At 37.9% G+C, this 25,812-nt stretch overlaps 1 protein-coding gene across 7 annotated transcripts in view; it reads right to left on the bottom strand.

The window, feature by feature from the left end:
• Positions 1 to 22,492, bottom strand: part of Srbd1 (S1 RNA binding domain 1) — a 210,421-nt gene extending 187,929 nt beyond the window's left edge. For 2 of the 7 annotated variants that reach the window (XM_021725841.3, XM_040271012.2), the window contains exons 1-5: positions 22,371 to 22,471; positions 16,218 to 16,297; positions 12,929 to 13,109; positions 10,986 to 11,021; positions 9,870 to 10,241 (exon numbers count right to left, since the gene is read on the bottom strand). In XM_021725841.3, the coding sequence (XP_021581516.1) occupies positions 9,870 to 10,241; positions 10,986 to 11,021; positions 12,929 to 13,109; positions 16,218 to 16,297 (669 nt within the window). In that variant the 5' untranslated portion in view covers positions 22,371 to 22,471. Of the gene's footprint in view, positions 1 to 6,176; positions 6,309 to 7,742; positions 7,869 to 9,869; positions 10,242 to 10,985; positions 11,022 to 12,928; positions 13,110 to 16,217; positions 16,298 to 22,295 lie in introns of those variants that run through there. The other 5 variants (XM_040271010.2, XM_005324506.4, XM_040271009.2 and 2 more) reach the window with 4 other exon arrangements.
• Between the last annotated feature and the right edge of the window lie 3,320 nt (positions 22,493 to 25,812).

The raw sequence follows: 25,812 nt of genomic DNA, 5'->3' as shown, positions 1-25,812 counted from the left end.
ATAGTAAAATTCATCAAAAACCTAAGTTTACAATGGGAACTGGTAAATGAATTACAATATGCTCATGTAGTAGAATACTGTGTGACTAAGAATACGACACAACCCTAAATGAACTGATAGGGAATGGTTCACAAAAACATGGACCATGATTATTTGCAGAAAATGTAACTGGTCAGCTGAGGATTAAGGTAGGAAGACCCATCTATATCTTTTAAATTTTGTAATATGCACAGATACCACACAGTCAAAATAGTTAAATTATTTTTAAAAATGAGTCACAGGTCCCAGCAAAATGTACATGTAAGCAGAAAAGTCAACCTGGAGAAGAGAAAGAATAAAACTCAATTTCAGTAACTATTCCCAAAGAAAAGAACAAAAGAATTTAAGTTTTATTATAATTTCAACCTGGATGCCCAAGATCTGCCAAAACTTGAGGAGTGGGAGGAACCTCAGGGGAAAAATTATTTAAACATTATAATCAACTAACAAAATCAAGTCAAGATATGACTGAACTCCAGGAACTATAGAGGACACCTCATTCTCTAGGTATCTAAAATTCTGAGACATACATCTCTATTACCCATTCTGATAGTTTACTACCAAATCTCTGATAAGGACATCAATTTTTACATCTGTAGTCCTTTCTCATCTCAGCACAAGCTCCAAACACCAACTACTTAACATATTCTCTCAGAAATCTAACTGGGCATCTCAACCTTGAATTTGCAAAGTGTTCTTCCTCTCAAACTTATTCCTCCAGCTTTCTTCATATAACTAATATCTTTTCAAACAGTGCAAGCAGGAAAGTCTTCCATTTCCTTCAACTCTTAAACCAATCCATCATTAAGAACTGGTCAACTCTAACTACAAAATAACTTCCTAAGTCTCTGTGTTTCTTCTGCCCTATACCCCAGTCTATTTCTACTATTTTCTACTGAAATAGTCTGCATTTGCTCCTGTCTCATTTTCTATATAACACCAATAATAGTCTTTTCAAAAAGTCTATCTGATCATGTCAATTAACTGATTTTCCATTGCATTTGAAACCCAAACTCTTTGCCATGACCCAAAAGACAGCAGCCTCCCTTTATCAACCTCATCTTATCCTTCCTTCTCCCAATGGTTCTGGAACAAGCCCAGTTGCTTTCCTCTTGAATGAATTCATGAAGCTGCTCCACCATATGGAAATGCTCCTCTTCAGCATTTTCTCTCTTAAACCTGTACCTTTCCCCATTTATTATTCTAGTCAACAATATCGTCATCCACTACAGAGACCTTAAAGGATTTTGTGGTTATCTCCTCCAAACTATATGTAGCAACTATTGGTTTGACAGTACTTGACCCCAATTTCAGCTCCATTTGCCTCAAATAATTTTTATAAGAATTAACAGCCAGGTAAATTAAACCAACCAACATGAAACTCAAGATTTGGACTGGAACTCTGGGCCCCAGTACAATGTCTTCTTCTGGAAAAATACAGTTTGTTGTGTAGATCATGAAGCTGTAGCTATTTTGCTATAAAGAAGACAGTAGTACTGAAAAAATAGTAGAAATACACTGACCCCCAACTTTCCTATTTTGTAGGTCAATAAATCGCCTTTATTTCTTTTTTTTAATATTTATTTTTTGTAATATAGTCGGACACAATATCTTTAATTTTTATTTATTTATTTTTATGTGGTGCTGAGGCTCGAACCCAGGGCCTTGCATGTGCGAGGCGAGCACTCTACTGATGAGCTATAACCCCAGCCCCTCCTTTGTTTCTTAAACTAGTTTAAGATGGGTTTTCTTTTTTTGTAACCAAAAGCATTCTAATTAAAGATGTCAACATCACTGTGGATTCTCTATCACACCCATTTAATCTGTCACCAAGGAGGAGAATGAAACTTGTAAGACATCTGTTCCCTCCCCTTGAGCTCCGTTCTCACTAATGAAAAATTTTATCTTTAATACATACTATGTATTTTAATACATAAAAATATATGTATTAAAGATAAAATATTTCATTAGTGAGATATTTTATCTTTAATACATAGTAGTATGTTGTTGTCATTATTATTGTTCTCTATCCATCCAGCCTCTCTGCATGACTACTGTATTTTTTAAATATAGATATAATCAGAAACTGCTATGGTTTGGATATGAGGGATCCCCCAAAGCTCCTGTGTTAATGCAGGAATGTTCAGAGGTGAAATGATTAGATTATGGGAGTTGTAACGAATGAATTGTAGCAAGCCAATAGCTGCTATATAACAAAGAGGTAACCATAGTTTGGAGGAGATAACCACAAAACCTTTAAGGTCTCTGTGGTGGATGACGATATTGTTGACTAGAATAACAAATGGGAAAAGGAACAGATTTAAGAGAGAAAATACTGAAGAGGAGCATTTCCAAATGGTGGAGCAGCTTCATGAAGGTATTCAAGTGGGTTCAATCCCCACTGGGTTCAAGTCCCACTACTGGGCTGGGTGGTAACTCTGGGCTAGTGGGGTATGACTGAAGGAGGTGTGCCGAAGTCTGGCTTGGCACAAATCAGGAGCCACTTGTCAAAAAGAAACTAACTTTATTTTTAGAACTACAAACGCCAAACAAAACAGCTCCAGGGAAAAACCCTCAGAGCCCAACTGCCACCACCGGCTTCCACACGCCTCTCTCCCCCACACCAGCCTTTTCCTCCCACAATCCTCCTCCTCTTGAGGCCGATTGGCTGGGTTGCGTGGGCAGAGCCAAAGAAGTCACCCAATGAGCAGCTCCGTGGAGGAGCCAATCAGCTAGATGTTGCTGGGGCAGCTGTGAGCCAATCATCAGCTGGCAGTCTGAAGGGCAGGGAAACAGCCCAATGAACATCACCGCAGAGGAGCCAATCAGCTAGATGTTGCTGGGGCAGTCTGAAGCTTGCTGGCAGCTGGAAGTTTGCTGGGGCCCCTTTGGCTGTGGCTCTCAACAGAGGTGGGCAGAAGAGGGGATGCCCTTAGGGATTGTATCTTGTTCCTTCAGCTCTTCCCTTGCATTCTTTCTGCTTCTAGGCTGCCATGAATAGAGCAATACTCTTCCACCATGCTCTTTTGTTATGTTTGGCCTCACCTTGGTCCCAGAGCAATGGAGTTGGCCCACCATGGACTGAACCTCTGAAACTGTGAGCCAAAATAAACTTTTCCTCCTCTAAAGTGTCCTTGATAGGTATTTTGGTCACAGCAACAAAAAACTAACACACACCCCTTGTTTTTTCTTTTCTTTTTTGAACATCAACTCCAGTGATTTTAATCTACTTACTGGAAAAGGTGTAACCACGTAGCATAGTTTTAAAATTCCTTCCCAAGTTGAGGCTCAAACTTTCACTGTCCTCAAAGTAGTTAGCAATATAAAAAGGAAGATAAAATATTAATGCAAACAATTACAAATAAAACAGCACATGCCAGACAGTAAGTAGTACCATGCTTTCAGAAAAGAACAAGCTTTCTTTGGGATAATCAAGAGGTGCCTATTGCAGGGGTAGCATTTCACTTGGCCCTTGAAAGACAAGCAAGATTCTGAAAGATGGTAATGAGAAATAGAAGTGACAAAAATGCTCATTTTGAAACTGTGTGATTGTTAGTGTAATGAGAAACTATACTAAATAGATCAGCTGTTGCTGAGTAACAGAATTTAAAGCTAAACATAGTAGAGCACCAGTGACTGGGGAAGAGGATCACAAGTTTGAAGCTAGTCTTGGCAACCCTGTCTCAAAATAAAAGAGGATGGTGGATGTGGCTCAGTGGAAGAAAACCCTTGGGTTCAAACCCAATACCACAAAAAAAAAAAAAAAAAAAAAAAGTCTAAGACAGCTAAAATCCCAGACTCACACTTGGATAATACTAAGTCCTAAGGAATCCAGCTAGCATCACATGTATTAAGGGAGTATATGTTGCTGCTTATGCAAAACTGCTCATTGAAATTAAAACTAACAAAACTACATAAGCAGTCATCACTTTTGGGCCTCCAAATCTCCAAATTTCTTCTATGTTGATTTTGTCAAACTTATTTTACTTCATATTACATGTCAAAGGCCATATTAAGCCAATAATAACCAAGATATTAAAAAACCAAGTTCCCAAGGCTGTCAGGGTACATTAGAGGCAGGGCTCCTACCTAGCACACAAATCCTATGTTAGATTCTCAAAACACACACACACATACACACACACACCCCAACTCCCTGTTCTCAAGGCACTAACAACCTAACAGAAATCAACAGTTAAAATATAGTGTGATCTCTATCCAGTTGAAGCATAAGTACACAGTTTTAAGAGCACAGGAGCACAGAACAACAACAACAAAAAAAAAAAAAAACGTAAATGAAGGTATCTCCAGACAGCTAAATGAGGGGCAGGAATCCAGGAAGAATGAATAGCATATCAGAAATCAGTGATGAGAAACCACTGTACATTCTTTAAATTGCTAAAAGTTCAGTAATGCTGAAATGTGCATGTGGTAGAAATGCAAAGATGGATGGGGCTAGATGGTAATTCTATAAAGAAAGAATTTTGTTTCTTCTATGCGCAGAAGGAAGACATTCAAGGACTGATCTGCTCATTTCTTGGTTTCAGTGAATGAGTCAAATCTGTAAGCTGTTACATTTGAGTTAACAAGATCTGTGGACTGCAAAGGTGGTTCACAGAGTGTGTGGTCTCAAACCAGCAGCATAATTACATCATCTAAGAACTTGTTAAAAATGCAAATTCTTGTGTGCTGCCTAAAATAAACTGAATCAGAATTCAGGAATATGGCCCAACAATCTGTATTTTAGAAAAATGAGGTAGCTGGGTGCTGTGGTACGCTCCTGTAATCCCAGTGGCTTGGGAGGATCACAAAGTTCACAAGGATCACAAGTTCAAGGCCAGAATCACCAACTTAGCAAGACCCAGTCTCAAAAAAATAAAAAGGTCTGGGTTACAGCTCAGTGGCAAATCACTCCTGGGTTCAATCCCCAGTATATAACATAATTAAGTGAAAAGTAGAGAACAAGACTTATGGATGGGGAGGGGTGGGACAGGGAACAACTGTGCTTTTTACTTTTAAATTATTCACATATATTACTTCATTTTTTAAATTAACTGGTAGTAATGAAAGTAAGGTTTTAAAGGCAGTCTTGAATTATTTTTTTTTAACCTCTAAGTTTTAGAGAGGTTATTTTTATTGTTTTATGCTAAAACCTTTATAGGGCTTATTATGTGGTAAAGTCTCTTATGCATTCAATATTAACTCATTTAAATTATGAGATAGGTACAATAATTATTCACATTTTATTAACACAAAAACTAAAGACCAAATTAATCAAGTAAATTGTCTCAACTCCCAAAGGCTATATTACACCTTCAAAAATTCAAATTTTATGCAAAACAAGATGTCTTTTCAAATAAAAATACAAATTGCTCAAATTGCCTCACTTTTCTTCCTGAGCGCAACTGCAGATAGGTAGCTCAAGGTGTCTTCCTACCACCCTCCAACTGTCAAAAAGGTATACAACTCAGTGGTAGAGCGCTTGCTTAGCATGCACAAGGTTCTGAGTTCAATCCCCAGCACCATGAAAAAACAACTCCAAGAAAATGCCTTCTCCCAGGGTGACCTAAGATTTACTCCTCCAAATGAAAATTGCCATTCCCTCAGTTCAAAAGAAAACATCTGGGCATGAGCAAATACACTATAGCTCTAAACATTCAGGAAGCATCTGCTTCCAAAAAAAAAAAAAAAATCAAAATTAAATGAGTCTCTAGTGAGTAGAATTGAGAGGATTTTCTATTCAGAATCACTCCCAAACCACAATTGGACACCTTCTGAAAAGCTGCTGATTCCTGCTATTCTCTCTACCCTTCTCTAGTTTACTGTATCACTTATTTTATCACACACACCAAAATTTTCCTTAAAGACTGAAGAAGGAAAACTAAACTATGCTGTTAGAAATGAGAAGAGTGGTTATAAGAGAAACAAGGAGGAATTGGAAAAGGGTATGATTGTGTTGTTTCTTGACATGGTTACCTCTTGAACATTCCTGGGCTATACACTTAAATAAATTTTCTGTATGTGTGTTATACTTCAAAAAAAATTTTTAAGCAAATACTATCAGTTAAATTACAGAAACAAAAAATATTCTAATTTCTTTTATTTAATCTCTCCTAGGACAAATAAGTTGCACCTACCAAATGGTTCTGCATATAGATGCAGAATTACAGTGAAATGACCAGCTCACAGACACTGTCCACCTTTTCATACCACTTCTTCCCTCACTTTTGTCATCCCATGCAGGTCTTCCCCCATATAATCCCACTCTCCTAGAACAAAGGGGAAAATGGCTCATGAAAAGATTTTTGTTTCCTTTAGCTCCTTCATTTAGACAAATGTTACTAAGATAAGCATAGTTACTCCACTCCCCTATGCCCACCCTCAAAATAAGGAAACCATGTAACAGCAATCACAACTTTGTAGCAGTTTAAGTTTTTCAAAAATTGATTAGTGCTACTTGCTTTTTTAAATGTTCTAAAACTCATAGTGTTGTTATATATTTGCATAATGAATTTTAACAAAAATTAGTTTCTGGTGATAACCATACAATTGTAGTTTGAGAGAAAGGGATAAAAATGAATAGGTTGCTTTTGCTCAAGAGATCTAGTCATCCCCAGACCCGATCAGAAACTAGACAAGTATGTTCATATGTAAAGCCTAAAAATAAATCAAGTTGGCTATGTAGTTTTCCCTCCCCAAACAAGATGGTAATGTTCCTGAAAAAGCAGTAGAGTTTTCAGAATTCAGAAATATACCTGAAGAAAAAAAATTGAGGATCAGGCATGGTGGTGGGCAGGGGCCAAGAGAACTAACTAGCACACAGAATAATAATTAATAATTTCTATACAATCAATTTCCGTTGACCATTCCTCAGTGGCTAGGTACTATTAGGGATTTACCAAAAGAACCTGGGCATACATTTTGTGGCAGATAATATAAGCATTATAGACAAATCATTCAGTCTGGTCCTTATGCAAATGTTTAGACCCTCCTGATTTTCCACTGACTCAGTCTTCTTACTCCCTGTTCTTCCAACATCAGCCACTTTCTCAACCATGTTAGGAAATATAAATATGATTTTAATACAAAACTATTCTCTAACACAGAGTTTCTCTTGTTTATGGAGAAATTTAAAATACATATATATTATATATTTCATTGCATATATGTATGAAATGAAATACACATTTCATACATACATTATGGTATTTCATACATATATAAAATGAAAATACACATTTCCAATTAAGGATTTCCATAAAAGCTAATTTAAAGTTAGCAAAGAATGACTGTATTTGATTAAATGAAAAGAACCCAAACATGTAAAAAATTCTTAACAGTTTCCCAGGCAATTTCCCTTAAGCTTACCTGGAAAACATTGGACTTAACAATTGTCATCAAGTTGCTCGGCTAAGGTGAGCAACCACTTTTCCCAGCTCACAGAAAAGACTGCCCAGATTCCCTGAGAACAGGATTCAGCCATCAAAAATCACTTCCAATAAGGAGAAGGAGGGAAAAATTGCTTGAACTAAAAGTTAAGATTAGAGTATGTATGTTTTCCAAGGAGACCAAAGACTGTAAAATGCTTTTAGGGTCTTAAAAATGAGATAACGCTCTTCCACTTGATGTTCCCACAATTAATGGACAGTGCTGCTATGGTTTATAAATGAACCTTCTCCTTCTGCCTGTTTTCTGCCACTTACCCTGACAGCTGGACTCTTGTCTCTCAACACAGGTTCCCCTCCTCATTCTATTCAGCAAGTAATCTCACCTTTCTCTTTTATTTTCGAAAAAGCTTTGTTTAGCTGCTATCTTACTGACATTACAGAACTCATGAGCGAACCCAGGTAATCTCCCCTAATAAAAAGTAAAAAGTCCAGGTTAGCAAATTTTAGATTTAATACATTATGGTATTTAATACATTGAAATTCATAATCAACTTTAGTCACACCTATTAGAGAAAGGACACACCCTATAGAAACTAAATTCTGCAAACACTTTTGAGTTAATTCTCAGTAATTTTTAACTTTGAGATGACTTCTCTTTAGTCCTTATTATATAAGCAAAAATATTTGTCTATTCTAAACCTAGCTATAATTGATTTTTGAGATTATACATTATTTCTAATAATCTATCATGATAATAAATAAATAAAAGAAAGTAATAAAGTGTCTGGTATGGAGCCTAGCCTATCCCATAATAAAACATCTGCAAGTAAATGGCAAATATTATCCCTTGTCAATTACAGATCTGTAAACAAACACTTTTAGGTATTACAGCAGTGATTAAAAATAAATTCTAAAAAATATGTAAATATTCATTAAGTGCCCAATCTTAATACTATCTTCCAGTCTGGAACTGTATGTTTTGTTTTTTTGGGTTTCTTTTTTCCTTTGGAGAAGTGTCTTTTTACCAACACTGCCTTTTCTATTATTTACAAACAGAATGCCAACAGTAATTTTTTTTTAATATTTTTTTTTTTGGTTTTCAGCGGACACAACATCTTTGTTTGTATGTGGTGCTGAGGATCGAACCCGGGCCACACGCATGCCAGGCAAGTGCGCTACCGCTTGAGCCACATCCCCAGCCCCAAACAGTAAATTTTAACCATGATTGTTTTCTTTCTGGCTCACTAAGGAATAGAATGTAGCCTCACAGCTCATCCTGAATTAAATAGTCTAAGGTATCTTGCAGAAACTATAATTAGGCTCCTTCTTATGCCTTCTTTTGCTTTATTCATTTAAACCTAAAAGATAATGCTTTTGAATTGTGGGTCATAGTTCTATATTAGACTCATCCTGAAGGCTATTTCTACTTGAAATGGTCCCAGACGTGTGGTATCAGACACAAGATAAGAATCACTGTTCATGAGTTACTCATTAGGACCCTTCTACTCATCCCAAAGCCAATCCCCCACCCCTGAAAAAGGGAAAACAAAGAAAGAAATCCTATTTCCCTGTAGTAAAAGATATCATTTTGGCATCTCAAGTTTAAATTCTTAAAAATTTCCCTTTGGAAGATTGCTAGGCTTGTTCATAGTACATTACAATACATTAAGGTTTAAATAAAGGCATGAATCGCCAATGACCTAATGACCTGAACTAATTTTATGGTGAAAGATAGTCCAACTTCAAAGCAAAAATAAAGCAATGAATCTCTGAGGTCTCAATCTGTTGGTATAATCTGTCCACATAGTATCTGTCTGCTATAGTTTAGATTTGGAATATCCCCCAAAGGCCCAAGTCTTAGGGTTGGTCCCTAGCTGAGTACCACTGGGAGATGGTAGAACCTTTAAGAGTGAGGCTTAGTAGAGGATCTTAGGTCACTTAGTCACTTAGGTCACAAGATGGAATCTTGGGACCCTGACCTTCCTCTTTCTTTCTCTGCTTCCTGATGGCCATGAGGTAAGTAACTTGTCCAAAAATATGCTCTTGCTATGGTATACTGCCATAGGCCCAAAAGCAATGGGGTCAATCAACCATGAATTGAAACCTTCAACCCATAAGCCAAAATAAACCTTTCCTTATTATAATTCGTTCATCTCAGGAATCTGTTATAGCAACAGAAAACTGATTAACACAATTAAAACACCATGGCAAAGACCCACCTTGACAAAGTTCACAGCTCTGAACCAAAGAACTGACGATGATGATAAGCCATAATACAAAATAGCATGCTCTAGAAAAGAACCAGTGGTCCAAGCATCCAGATATCAGTGGCAATACTGAGGAGGGAGTTGAAAACTCCAACCCTTCTTTTAACCAGCACAACCCCTATTTCAAAAAGAAGGAATTAAGTCAACTAAAGTAATAAGAAATGGCTGCACTTACCTGAACTATGTCCCAGTTCATTTCTACTTCCTCCTTAATATTGTTGGCACTTGCTGGAAACTTGACAGGCTGCCCCTGAGGGCACATTTCAGTCTTGATTTTCTTTAAAGGAGACTGACCAAATGTAAAGTCATCTTCACTCTCTTCCTTCTTGCATGCACCTTCCCACATGGTGCTTGTTGATGGTATTTCTGTACTATTAGTCCCACCCTCTAAATTGCTGGCTTTGCTCATTTCTTCTTCAATTTTCAGTTTTTTGGTCCTTTGAGCTGAATTTTTCCTTTTTGTCTTCGCTGTTTTCAGAGTCTGTACAGTGTCCAATTTGTATTTTTCCTTTTCCAAATCAACATCAGCAATTGCCACAGAGCTATTCTATTAAGCCACAAAGAGAAGACATAAGAATTAAATAAAAACCAATTTCCCTAGGATACTACTCAGAAATTAAAAGGAACAAATTATTGATATACACAATAACTTGGAAGACTCTCAAGGGAACCATGTTGAGTGTGGAAAAAGCCAACCTCAAAGTTACATACTACAAGATTATATTTATATAACACTCATGAACAGATTAGTGATTGCAAAGAGTTAGAGATGTGAGTGGGGGAGGCAGGAAGGAGGTGGGCTTGGCTATAAAAGGGCAACACTAGGGATCCTTGTGATAATGAATATGAAAACCTATGCATGTGATAAAATTGCATAGAACTAAATACATACAAATGAATATAAGTAAAACTAGAGGAATCTAAATTATTAATGTCAACATCCTGATTGTAATATTTTACTAAAATTTTGTAAGATAAGTGAGTTTACTATTGGGGACAACTGGATAAATGGTACATGGAATCCCTCTGTGTTATTTCTTACTACTACATGTGAATTGTTTAAAAATAAAATTTAATTTTAAAAAATAAATCTATACATGCCAGAAAACAAAGATTAAAACTTATAATCAAAAATCAACAAAGAAAGAAGACACTCATAAAAGCTACATGTGCCATCTATTTAATCAAAAAGAGAGAGAACAGAAAACAGAATGTCAGCAGGGTAATAGCAGGCATTTTCTTTAATCAGAGTCCATCCAGCAGTCTACACAGGAATCCAGGGACTACTCACTTCACCCTCACTTTCTCTCCCCATGTGACAGCTCAGCTGTGAAGAAAGGAAACCAGACACTTAGTGCTGGGGATAGAGCAATAAATATATTCTGCCTTTAAGAAGCTTACAGTTTCACATGCTAGCTTTGTTTCCAGTTATTTAAGTAACATAGATGGCACAAACAAAAACAACAATGCCCAATCTTCTCTTCTATCAAATATTTTTCCAGAGTTATTGACTATTAAAAACATTGCAGGACTGGGGATGTCGCACAGTGATAGACCACTTGCCAAACATGCATAAGGCCCTGGGTTCAATCCCTTAAACACAATGGATTCAGAAAAGAGATATGAAGATAATATGATGCTGAAGCAGTAAGAGTTGATAATAACCTAATTAAATGAATTGCTACATCTAAAAAACCAACATATCAGTTATAAAGGGAATTGTCAGCCACAAAGGAACAGAAAAAGGAAAAAGCAAATATGATCAGCATGGGCTGGGGCTGAGGCTCAGTGGTAGAGCATTCGCCTAGCACACGTGAGGCACTGGGTTCAATCCTCAGCACCACATAAAAATGAAATAAAGATATTGTGTGTCCACCTACAACTAAAAAATAAATATTAAAAAAATATATGATCAGCATTCTTATAAGTAATGTACAAAAGAGAAGAAAGCTCAGCAAATAGATCAAGTATTTTGGTCCCAATGGTAAGAGAATCCTGCTGTGAGATGAATATTTCAGACTACCTTAGCTCCACACAATTAAAACATTCAATTGTCACTGTGACAAGCACAATGGCTCCACCATAGGAAGCCTTCAGTAAACCCAATAAACAGTCAAGTCTCCCATTCTGAGTCCATGCTCATCAAGCAAATTTCGGATTCTTATTTATGGCCCAACTTAGGTCAGACTAGAAGGAGAAAAAGTGCTAGCTATCAGAATTTTAAAACCCTGTGGTGATTATTTCAAAGTGTTAATTATTAAACTAGCACTCCAATTATATACATCACTCCTGAGTATGGCTAATGTGAAAACACTCATGAGAAATAGATGAGTTCCTGAAATGCTGACTTAGAAAACCAGTGCCATCACATACTACCTATGTACTATGAGCAAGTCACTTAAAATCACTTGCCTCAGCTTTTTTACCTATAATATCTGGAAATAACAGCACCTCTCTTAGCCAACAGTTGTTGCTAAGATTAAGATCATAAGAGTGAGCTGGGTGCAGTGGTACACACCTATAATCCCAGAGGCTCAGGAGGCTGAAGTAAGAGGATCACAAGTTCAAAGCCAGCTTCAGCAATTTAGCAAGGCCCTGTCTCTAAATAAAATATTGTTTAAAAGGAGATGGGTTTGTGGCTCAGTGGTTAAGCACCCCTGGGTTCAATTTCCCCTACCAAAAAAAAAAAGATCACAAGAGTGCAATGTTGAGCATATTGCTTCATTAACAATATTATTATTTGCTAATATTGCCATTATTACTAGGAGAGGAAAAAGAAAGCAGATGAAGAAACACAATGGTTCTGATGATAAATATTATTAAGAGAAGGTTAGGGGGTTAGGGTTGTGGCTTAGTGGTAGCGCACTTGCCTGGCATGTGTGAGGTACTGGGTTCGATTCTCTGGATTGAGTATAAATAAATAAAATAAAGGACTACCAACAACAAAAAAAAATTTAAAAAAAGAGAGAGAGAGAGAGAGAAGGCTGGGAGTATAACTTAGAAATAGAATGCTTGCTTAGCATGCACAAGGCCTAAGTTCTATCCCCAGCACCACAAAAATGTGTGCATATAAAATACTGTATATATATATATGCTATTAGGACTCATGACAAGGACACCACTGTCCTTCATTTTTTTTCCATTTGCATTTTGTCCTACTCTATGTAAGCAGAAAGTAACATCCCAAATCAGGAAAACACTTCAGCCTTCCCCCTATCTAGGTTCAGCACCTACCAGCTCCTCTTTAACATCCACAACCCCTGAGCCATCACTGATCAGTGGGGTGTTCTTCTTCACTCGAGGTACCCTTTTTGGTCTGGTTTTCTTGGGAGCTGGCTGCTTACGGCTTCTGGAGACTTTCTTTTGGGGCTCCCAGGCATTATCTTCCTTGTCATCTTCTTCAGAGGCAGATGATCTAGCAGTAAATTGACAGAAGAATTTCCAGGGGGAAAAAAATATATCAAAGGTAAAAAACAGACATATACTTCTTAAAAAACTGATAAATTCAGATAAAATGGAGTGATAAGAGCATAAGCTGTGAACAATTATTGCTAAGAATTAAAGGAACAGAGTTGATTAGAGTATAAAAACATCTTCCCCATATCATATCATACACTGTAATTCACTGGTCTTGCCACTCTCCTCTCACCTAATCAACAAACATGTTCACACACACTTTCATGACACGGAAAATCACTTATTACCTTAAGTAATTTACTAAGTCATGTCACACATAATCAATGTGAGCTTTTCAATTTTAACAGTGAAGAGCACTTAAATAAGTTCCTAAGTGCTAATCAAATCTATTTAAATTGTATTGTTATTCATTCAATGAAAGAAGTGAGTAATGACTCCAGGAAACATCCTAATTACATAAAAAGTCAGCACCAAGGCCTGTCCAGTTGTTTTTATTAACCCTTCTTTTCCTCTCACAGATCTTGACTACATTGGATCAAGTGCAGTTATCATACTTTTTGAAAACCAAGCATTATAATACTCAGAGCACGAGCAGAAAGAAAGTAGCCAGTGAATTCTGTTGAGGGAACATCATGCTCCTATCAAGTCAGTTCGATCGGTTTTGGGGTAAAGGATTCACCCCAAAGAGACTAGTGAATAGAGATGTCAGGGTTTTCGATTGGTTAAATTCCACTTGGCAGCAAAAGCCTGACTGAATGACTTCTTAGTTAAATTATGCTACAGGAGAGCACAATCATGATGGGATGAACAAATAATATCCTCAAAGTTGAGTTCTCTGCAGAGGTAGATTCTAAGCCTGTGACTAAGCAAAAAACACACGAAATCATTAGAACATAATAGCAGTGGATTTAAAAGGAACTAGAATTAGAAAATCAAGGAATTAGAAAACCAGGGTTTCCTCTTACTACCAAATTGAGCAAGATGATACCTTTCCACCTTAGTCTCATCACCTGCTGAGCAGGAGTGCAGACCAATACTATTTCACATGGCAATATTGCCAAAAGTAAAGGGATTTTTGTTATTAGGAAGAAAACGCAAACACTGCCTACTCAAACACTGATACCATTTTGTTACACATGAAGCAGTTCTGAGTCAGCTAAGTCAACTCCCATTCCCTATAACACCTGTCCTCAGCAGCATCAGACACTCACCCTCAGAGAACATCTTCCACATGCCTTCAGGGAGTCATAATCCTTTAGTGTTCCTCCTTCTCTAAAGTTTCCCCTTAATTTCTCTTACTTCCACCTCCTTCCCCTTCAAAGGTTGGAATCTCCTGAGGGAGATAAGTCCTCAGTCCTCTTCCTCCTCTCTCCATGCTCTCTTGCTAGCTCATGTATCTTGTCATCTTGTCATATGGGTCAGTACAGGAATTTCAATTTCATATCTCCAAAACGACCTTCTCCTGAGCTCAAGACTTGCATATCCACTTTCACAGGGATGCCTGACAATCATTTGAAATTTACCAAATCCAAAATAGGACTCCAATTTCACCACACTTACACTATACCTCTTCCATTATTCCAAAAACATCTGTCTTTCCTTCATACTCAAATTTAATTAATCCATCACCATGTCCTATCTCCTTTACCTTCAAAATGTATCCCAAATTAGGCCATTTCCTACCATTTTCATTTCTTGGCTTCTATAATAATCTTAACTTATCCCCCCACTTCTATTCTTGCCCCCACATAGTCTGTTCTCCGCCAAGAAACCCAAAATGATATTTTAAAAATGTAAATCAGATCAGCTCATATCCCTATCCACAAACCTCCAGTGGCTTCCCAAACCACATCAAATAAAATTCTAGTACCCTGACATAGCCCCTTATATCCTACTCATTCCAATCTCATTTTCTACTTCTCTCTGTCTGATGACTATGAACTGGCCATACTGGTTTTTTTTTTGCTGTTCTCTGAACACATCAAAATCATTTCTATCTCAGAAATGATGTGTTGCTCTATTTGGAATTCTAATCCTTGAGAACATTCCATACAATTTCTCTCCTCTGTAAGATACAATAAAATACCTGAACAACTAACTTACAGAGAAATTGTTTATTTATCTGAGTTTCGGAGGTTCAAGTCCAAGATAAGGCAGCCCCATTTGTTTGAGCCTCTGATTAAGGCAACAGATGGCAAAGGCAGGAACACATATTAGAGACAGTATTCATATCTCAATGCAAAAACAAAAAGATACAGAGCAGAGCCTCACAATCCCCCTGGAAGGCATACTTCCAATGAACTAAGGACCTCTCACAGGGTCTCACCTCTTAAAGGTCCCACCAACTCTCAAAACCACTACCACCTAGAGACTAAGCCTTTACAAGTGGACCTTTGGGGAACACATTTAAATCACAGCCAACTCCCAGATTTTTATTAGATTCCAGCACATCTACCAAAGAACTCCCTGAATATCTAAAATGCCCTTCCACTAGTATCACTGTGTTCTCTATCCCTTGCTCTGCTTTATTTTTTTTACAGTACCTATTATGACCTAACATTAATCACTTATTTCTTTAACAAATATCTTAAGAGTACTTAACATGACACTGTACAGCAAAGATTCTCAACTGGGGACAATTTACAAATACACAAACCTGGCACTATCTAAAGACATTTTTTATTGTCACAATGGTGGGAGGGGTGCTTATTGGGTAGCAGTCAGGGATGCAACTAAACATCCTACAAGGCCAAAGACAGGCCCCACAACAAAGAATTATTCTGCATACAATGTCAATAGGGCACAGGTTGAGAAACTCTGCTCTAATATAATATAAAGTACTCCCTATGCTCATGGAGTTTACATTCCAGTGTAAATACTATGTTATGTATTTAATTAGTTACTTTCTCTCTCCTTATTTAACACTTTATCACCAACATTAAAGGCTGGATCACAGCATGAGTTCAAGAAATACTGTTGTATGAATGAATGTAAAAGATACAGCTTTCTTCCACCCAAATGACTTAACATGTCTGTAAGAGACAAACGCATTACTCCTTAAAATATGTTTCATTCCCCCACTATCATATTAAACAAAGAGGCTTACAACTCCGAGAAGCAAGCAAATTCATCTTTGGATACTGCAGTCTGGACCTGTATTTTTGCTCTTCTTGGCAACGATGACATCTGGAAGAATCAAACATAAAATCAGCATAACTTGAATAGTCTGATCACGGTCATTCAGTTACAAAATGATGTGCCATTTGAAAATAACATTCCAATAGCTCTGCTGCTTAAAAATGCCATAGGAAAAAACAGAAGGCTTATTCATAAGCCAAACACTGGTTTTCCCCTCTAAGTAGCAGCCAATTAAAAGAGCTCCAAACACCTTTGCAAAGGATTCAAACACTTTATGAGTGTGGGCTACCTTCTGAAAAATAAGGTATTCTGCAAATAAGGGTGGGTATTCTGCAAATATTATTAGTAATACTATCAGCCATCAAATTATAAAATCTTATGTTAAACTATATCTCAAAGACAAGAAATATTTTCCTCTCTTCTGTAACTTCTTACAGTATACAATAGAGGTGCCTCTACAAAGGTGGCAGTCAAATGGTATTGATTAACTGAAAAAGCAGTCAGGTTATTCCTAAAACAAGACAGGCATTTCTTATAATAATAGTTCATACTTAGATAAAATGATTAATCACTATGCCACTAAAAATATTTACCAGATTCAAAGGCTCATCTATAGAAAAATATCCAGACAGATAGCAAGAGGCATCACAAAATACAGGAAATAAATTTACTGAAGCTGCAAAATTTATTTCCTAAAGATCGTGTGTCAGAACATAAAAAAGTACATTAGACTCTGATATGTTTAGAACCCTTAAACTCTGATATGTTTAAGGTCCTAAACCAGTCATATATTATAGTGCCTCTGGTGGAGAATTGTCACAAATGGGAACATGTTCCCCCAGCAGAAATAGCTCATATCTGTCCAGTAAGTATAGAAAGAACAGCACTCAGAGGAAATCAGGAAGGAAAACAGTCCCAAGGAAGTAGACAAAAAAAAACCCTCCCATCTTTGCCTTCACATTCTTTTAGAATATGGTTATGCAGGTAATCCTTCCTTAAATGAGTAGTTCTAAATATTGTTCATCACAACATAACAGGTAACTCTGATTTCTGGATTATATGTAATTTACCAGAATAAAAATAAAATAAAACAAGCTGGGGCTAAAGTTCAGAGTGCTTGCCTTGCATGCACAAGCCCTAGGTTTGATTCACAACACCAAAAATATAAAATAAAATAAAACAGAGGAAGTTAGTTTTGACAGGGGTGGCAATTCAAATCAGGGCAGGGCAAAAACAGATTAATCAGTATTGAGACAATCAGGTATTCCTCTGAGAAAAACAAGTGTTTAATTCCCACCTCCACACTATGAACAAAAATATATTCCACAATGACTAATTATTTAAAACACACAAAATAAAACTACAAAAGTGCTACAAAAAACAAAGATAACTATTCATAATCTTGAGTAGGTGTAAGGAAACACAGCTTTTCCTGGGCATGACTCAAAATTCCAGAAGCAGTGCTGACACCTTTGAGAACAAGGATGAGGAGGTTCAGTATAAGCTATCTGACACAAGGTTATATATCTAGGTTCCCTACCCAACATGCCAGTAGACAACTGCCCTAGGAAAAGGTCTAGTTTAATTTCCAGAGAAGGTAAACTAGAATCTCCAGACTAAAGTATACCAAGTGCAACTACGTACATGTGAACCATAGAGACTGTATGCTAAATGCAGAATCCTCCAGTACTCTTCTTCCACTAGGAACCCAGAATGCCACCAGTCAGATCCTTGCCCTCTAAGGGCAAACAATGGAAAGGCTTTCTTCAGGAGGATCTGACCACACCCAAAGTGAAAAACTGTAGGTTCTATGCTCTTCATCAAACAACCCACCCAGATCACCTTATAACCATTCCTATCACCCCAATCTACAATGTAAAGTAGTTCCTCCTTTATCCAGGGTTTTGATTTCTACAGTTTGTTACCTCAGTCAACTGCAATCCAAAAATGTTAAACAGAAAATTCCAAAAATGAATAATCCTTATGTTTTAAACTGCATACTGTCCCAAGTAATGTAATTAAATCTCCACCTTACTCTTTAAGGACATGACTCATCCCTTTGTCCAGCACATCCATATTGTATAAACTACCCACACCCATTAATCACTTAGCAGTCATCTTGGTTATTAGATGGACTGTCATAAGATCACAATGCTTGTGTTCATGGAACCCTAATTTTATTTAATAGCCCCAAAGCACAAGAGTAGCAATGCTGGCAATTTTATCACAATATATTGTTATAATTATTCTATTTTACTATTAGTTATTATTAATATCTTACTATGCCTTATTTAAAAATTAACTATCATAAGTAGTATAGAAAAAACACATGGCATATATCCAGGGTTCAGTACTATTTGAGATATCGATATCAAGTATCCACTTGGGATCTAGACATGTATTTTCTAAGGATGAGGGAGCTACTATACCACACAGACCATCATATACCAATTCTATCTCCACATTTTAACCTTAACAGAAATGCATTTAAAATAGGGAAAGACAAACTGGGCATGGTGGTGCATGCTTGTAATCCCTCCCAGTGTGGGAGGCTGAGACAGGAGGACTGCAAATTTGCAACCAGCTTTTACAACTTAGCAAGCCCCTCAGCAACTTACTGAGATCCTGTTTCAAAACAAAAAATAAAAAGGACTGAAGATGTTGCTGAGTTCAAGACTCCCACCCCCCCCCCAAAAAAAAAAACATTGGCAGGCTTAAGTTTGATTAACAACTAGTCTTAAAGAAGGCTTCCCTGAAACTAATATTTCCAACTATCCCTTTATTAGATACCCTAGACACAATGCACATAGAAAGGTGGGTAAAATGGAAACATTTCTTTTCATTGGTGGGAAAAAATGACTGTAAAAAGGGAGATAGAAAAGGAGACTCTGTATGAGCACAGAGGCTAATTACAAGCAGATCCATTTTAGAAAGTATTATATACAGAAGCTGAGACCTAGAAATCATTTATTACAAATTATTCATGCCAGTTATACTCCCAGAGGTGTGTTTGCTCCAGTTTAAAGACCAATGTCCTTAAAGGGCCTGTTTCTCCACTTCTACTCCTATCACGTCCTCTTCATATCATAAAAATTATTATGGCACCCATTTCCATGTTTGGGGTTTTTTCTTCAATTGTTTTGTTTTGTTGTTTTTGGGTTTTAGTACTGGAGATTGAACCCAGGGGTGCTTTACCACTGAGCTACATTCCCAGTCCTTTTATTGTTTGTTTTTTGAGACACCATCTCATTAAGTTGTTGAGGTTAGCCTCGAACTTGCAATCCTCCTGCCTCAGCCTCCCAAGTTACTAGGATTTCAGGTACACCCAGCCATTTCCATGTTTTCAGTTCAGTCAAGTATCACTTAACAATAGGGACACATTCTGAGAAATGCATCATTAGGGAATTTTATCATCATGCAAACATCATAGTGTAATTTCACAAACTACAGCTATGACATCATCAGGTGATACAATCTTCTTGGATCACCTTCAAGCATATATACATCCATCACTGGCATCTATCACCAACATTACTGTTATTCAGCACATGACTGTACCTATATCACCTACTAAACAATCCTAATTCCTCCTTCCCAAACCTTGCCTTTAAAATTCTGATTTACATAATAAAATTCTTGCCTCTGAAACTATTTAGATGTCTCATAGTTAACTAAAATTTTTAAAAAAAAAAACAGAACAGAAAGCTTGATAACCATTCCCTGCCCTAAAACACATTTCTACCAAAGTCCTTCCCATCTCAGAAAACAGCATCAGAATCCATCTATTTGCTGAGCCAGAACTTGGAATTTTTCTTACAGCTTCACTAAGGTGCAAATGACATTCAGTACACTGAATACTTTTAAAAGGTTCAAATCTGGTAAATTTTGACATATGTATACACATCACCACAATCAAGACAATGAACATATCCATCATTTGTTAAGCCAAAACACTGTGAAATTTTTTTCTCTTCCATCTCTTATATCCAGTTTATTAGCAAGTCACATAATTTTTTTCTCCAAAATATATCTCTACAATCTTCAGTGGATATTTGGTTCTTGAGTCTGTTTCCTGTTGTTATTTCAGAATAACTACAGACTAGTGGTTGTGAAGTTGACCTTTTTTTTTTTTAAGAGTTGTAGATGGACACAATACCTTTATTTTATTTATTTATTTTATGCAGTACTGGGGATCAAACCCAGTGCCTCACAGTTTCTAGGCAAGAGTTCCACCACTGAGCCACAACCCCAGCCCTCGGCCTTCTTCCTGAGTCATATCCTGGCAGAAGGCATCACACACTAGAGAAAGAGCTTTCCAGAAAAAAGAGAGCTTTCCAATTCAGATTTCCCTCCCTCTTTTATAATGTCACCGATCCCATCATGAGGGTTCCAGCCTCATAATCTCATCTAACCCAAATTACCTCCCAAAGACCCTACCTCCAAATTCTATCAATATATGAATTGCATATTAAGTGTTCAACATGTGAACTCTGGGGGGATACATTCAAACTATAGTATCACATCTCTCACCTGCCCTATGGCACTCTCCCCAACCACCCTTCTGGCTTCCATGCTCTTGTCCTTACAACCCATTCTTCACATATCATCCTAAGTCATGATTTGAAAATGTTTTAAAAAACACTTAATGACTTCCTATCTCATCCTTCACTCAGAATCCAATCTCCTGCTTCCCTTCCTAATCATATTTACCATTTGTTGTAGCTCCTAAACTCCAGTCACATTCTTTCATTCCCTCTAACAAGCATAATTCTTTCCCAACTCAGGGTCACTCTACTTTTTCTGCTCATCAAATGTGTGGATCCTCTCATTATCTTAGGCATACTATGAGCTTCTCAGTTACATTGTCTTTTTTAAAGCCCTATTTATTTCTTTTATACAGCAATATATAGCATAATCTAAAATTATTTTGTTTTACTATTTTATTAATATAGTGAAGAACATGAAGGAAGGAAACATTTGTCTTACTTTCATATCACACTGAGCCTAGCACTTACTGATTTCTCTATAACTATTCATTAAATAAACGTAAGAATATATACAAATATGGGCTCTAAAGAGAAATATGAATTTACTTTCTATCCTTATTAGGCAATGCAATATTTGGCATTCACTGCTGTCTTGAAAAGGCACATTGAGAACATTTCTATTCTTCAGCGATCTAGGATTTTCCCTCTTCCAAGTTATCTTATCTCTTTGGGCACACGAACATATTCCAAACCAATAATTAGTAGGTTGCTGTGATGTTACTAAGGGAGGAGGCACCAAACTAGGGCAAGTGGAAAGTGGAAACAAGGGGCAAAAGGACCTATAAATGAATCTTAAAATAGGAGGGAAAACACTAAAATTCAAGGAGATGAGAAGGTATACTTTCTTTAAAGGCACCTAAAGAAGTTCCCCAGAGGAAACCAACAGAAGGGCTTCAAATGTTAACATAAATACCCAAGTCACAAAAACAAAATTCGAGTTAGAAAGTACCTCTGGGATCAGACAACCCTGCCATACTGCCATTTTTTAAAAAAATCAATGAGAATCCTGACGCTAGAGAAGGTGAAATGGGTTACTCAAAAAAATACATGGCAAAGGACTAGAAACCAGCGCCCAAACAGCAAGACTAGTCTTGTTTCCCATTTCATAAAAATTACATTAATGACATGCTGAAACGTGGGAGGCTCGAGGATAAAGTTGCCTGGAGTTCCCGTTCATCTTCCCTAAGTTATTCAAGCGCCTCCTAGATGCCCAGCACACTGCTGAAAATGCAGCTAATGCAGACAGGGCCACGATCTGATAGTGAAAGGGTGCTTCCTCCCTCACCTTCGAGGTATAAAACAATCTAAGTCTGCCCGAGCTTTCCCATGTTTGCCCCTCTGAGCTGGAATTAGAAGACGCGCCAGGTGACACGCAGCAGCTAGGAGATTCTCCGGGTATAGGTTATGAGATACAGTAAAATGTAATGAACCTCTCACTTTAAAAAAAAAATAGGGGAAGTGTTAGTTCCCAAATGGGCGCTTGGAACTTTTTAAGTGACCTCGAAAATGCCGGAGCCCGGACGCCGGCTCTTGGGAGCCCAAAGAACTGCCGCTGAGGAAGACGCACAGCTCACCTTCCCGCCCGGCGTGTCGGAAGACCGGGGATTCTGTGCTACTATATCTTCCGGTTCCCGCCGGAAGTTTTTCAAATGACGGAAGTCCCGCCTCAGTTTTTCCGGACGAAGGTAAAAACGCCCGAGCCAAGTCGCGGCGCAGACGAAATGGGCGGAGCCAAACAGGATGGAGGCGGGGCCGGAGCTAGGACCCTGGAGGAGTGTAGAGGTGATCCTGGCTACTGGGCTGCGAGTCGGCTGGGCTGCCATCTGGGGTGGGGTTAGGGTGCTGCGAATGCTCTTTCTTTGACCCGCTTTATTTTCATCTATCCTATGTTAAGTCCAATCAAGGACAGTACTTTTCATTTGCATTATTCATTTACCGTGAAAAAATAAAAAACATTTTAACTTTATTTTTTTGTTTAAAGCGCCGTTAATTTCACATCTTTATTTCTAAAGGCCCGAAATATGGATTTTGCTGTAGTCTTTAAGATAGATCCAAATCTTGTTGCCTCTATCTAAAGTCCTTCTTCAGCTACCTTAATGGAAAACTTAAACCCTGGACTCATCACTAACTTATTTTGGTCATTCAAGTAGCTGGGTACACTGCCAAGTATACCGATTTGAAAAATGGGTTCTCTCAGGAACTTCGTAGTAAAAGTATCAAACAAATCTAAGTCTGCCCGGGCTTTGTGCAAATTGCCCCACCACCACCACCTCCTTTGGTACCAAGGACAGAACCCAGGGACTCTTCATCACAGGGCCAGGTCCCCAGCCCTTTCCATGTTTTATTTTGAGACAGGGTCTCGGTAAGTTGCTTAGGGCCTCATGGAGTTGCTCAAATTGGCTTTGAATTTGAGATCCTTCTGCCTCGGCCTCCTGAGTGGCTGGGATGACAGGGGGCGGCCCCTGCACCTGGACTGCCTTATGTTTTGGGAGCTGTTTCAACTACCTTCACCTTCCACTAGTCCTTTACCTGTTCAGATACCCAGCAAACTAGGAGTAAATGCTAGAATTAATCAATTTACTTTAGGCAATTGGCAGACCCTGTACTTCTTGGGCAAGAATAGAAAAAGTCTACCCCATTTCATTTTCAGATTATTTGGAAAGTGCTGTGACTTAATTCCTGGTAACCCAATATCCTAGGTGGGTCTTATTCTAGATTTGTCGTTTCCATTGCCCTTGCCACAATACAAAAGTAGCACCTGCTTTTTAATCAATGAGGCATAAATATCTTAATGCTGCTTCCATGCCCTGAACCCCACCTTTTTTTTCCCACTCTAACCCCAGCTACTAGGGAGGCTGATACGGGAGCATCTCAAATTGAAGGCCAACCTGGGTCATTTAGCCAGACCCCCTCTTTGAAAATAAAAAGGGCTGAAGCTGTAGCTTAGCAGTAGATTACTTACTGAGTAAGCGTTGAAGCTAGCTTTAAAGACAGGTAGTTAGTGTAGGTAGGTAAATTAGGTCTGATGGGGAAATGGAGTCCTATTTGAGTCCAGGAAATCTGAAACTACACCTGGGAGATTGAAATGTTAATGTCCCCAAAGCCTGGCCTGTGCAGCCCATCCTAAAGAATTGTTAATAATGTGGGGCTGGGGTTGTGGCTCGGTTGTAGAGCACTCGCCTAGCATGTGCGAGGCCCTGGGTTTGAATCTCAGCACCACATAAAAAAATAAAGGTATTGACAACTACCACTTAAAAATAATATTTTTTAAAAATTCTTAATGAAGCAACTCCAGAGCAGACAGGAAATTGATAATTAATTGGCCCTGGGCCCTCCAGCCCACCTGTTTCCCACCTTTTGGGCATCCCTCCCAGCATTTCTGGGGCCTAGTCATGTATGCAGGAAGGAGAAAGATAAGGGGAAGAGCATAGGAGAACAAAGGAATCCTAGGACATATAAAAAGCAGACCGCCCTCACTTCTGGGGATACCAGGATACCAGGATACCAGGTATGGCCCCCTTCTCCCTCCCAGTAGAAGTCTATGTTACCCCTTTTTAAATAAACTCTATTTTATATGCTTGCCTCAGAATGCTTTTCTAATGTTATACTTCAACATGTGAGGAAGCAGAACTAACCGGAGGTATCAGTGTAAGTATCACAAAAAAGAAAATTGCTTCCCATCAATTCTTTCTTTCTTTCTTTTTTTTTTTTTTTTTTTTTTTTTTTGGCGGGGGTGGGGGGGATACCAGGGATTGAACTCAGGGCCACTCAACTCCTGATCCACATCCCCAGCCCTTTTTGAATTAGAGACAAGGTGTCACTGAGTTGCTTAGAACCTCACTTTGCTGAGGCTGGATTTGAACTCACGATCCTCTTGCCTCAGGCTCCTGAGCAGCTGGAATTGCAGGCCTGTGTCACCGAGCTCACCCCCAATCAATTCTTTCTGTTTACTGTTGTACACATCATAAAATCAGTGCTCGGTATATATATAAAATGACTTATCTTTAGTTTCATGGTTTTTACCAGGTTTCTAAACCAAGCCCACAGAAACTAATTCAATTGTTAAATTAGAGAAATGAGCCTTCTATCTAGATTATATTTTACTACTAAAGTCAAAACCCCATGGATTTGTTTTAGAAGGTCTAAAGAGCAGCTTTCCACTGCTACTCACTCATTTCCTGGACTCTAAGTATGAAAGAGCCTAGCAAAAGTACTGAAATGACCCAGGAGTGGGCCTTGCTAATGATTCATCCAAAGCAAGCATACATTTTACTGGATACATTTTGTGATGGGAATAAAAGCAGGGCTCTTTTTAAACTTGGTAAATCTAATCTTGTATATCTGAAATCATTGATCACTAAAGATCATTTTCTAAGGTTGCTTAGGGATTTTTTTCCTTTCTTAATTTCCATTCTTATGTTGCTTTTTGCAGCTGGTTTCAGAAAGTCTGTAAATGTCTGCTACAATCATAATTTGTGTATTTTATAATTTATAGTCCTGAATGAATACAAGGGAACATGTTACAGTTCAGGGTTACAGGAAAATAAACCACATCATAAAAATCAACCACAATTATTCACTAGTTACCTCCTTTTGATATTGCATTGTGCTAGACAAATTTAAGGTAAATGTATTAAGGGTCAAGGTGAATCAATATACTACAAAGCTTCTTTCTTCCTTCTTTCCTTTCTTCCTTTCTTCTAGTACTGGAGATTCAACCCAGGACCTTGCACATGCTAGGCAAGTGCACTGTCACTGAGCTGCATTCCCAGACCATTTTATTTTTTAATTTTGAGACAGGGTCTGGGTAAGTTGCTGAGAGTAGCCTCAAACTTGGGATCCTCCTGCTTCAGCTTCCCAAGTGGCTAGGATTGTAGGTGTGTGCCACTGTGCCCAGATCTACAGTCTTTTGGCATGGTTCCTACCCTGGAGAATTTACAAACAAGACTAGAAAATAGATATAGCCACAAGAGACAAAGACCCAAGTAATACTCTAGAGACTACTCTGGAGTTAAG

This window comes from Ictidomys tridecemlineatus, chromosome 12, assembly GCF_052094955.1.
Source record: "Ictidomys tridecemlineatus isolate mIctTri1 chromosome 12, mIctTri1.hap1, whole genome shotgun sequence".
NCBI lineage: Eukaryota > Metazoa > Chordata > Mammalia > Rodentia > Sciuridae > Ictidomys > Ictidomys tridecemlineatus.
This window is presented reverse-complemented; position numbering and strand designations above follow the sequence as displayed.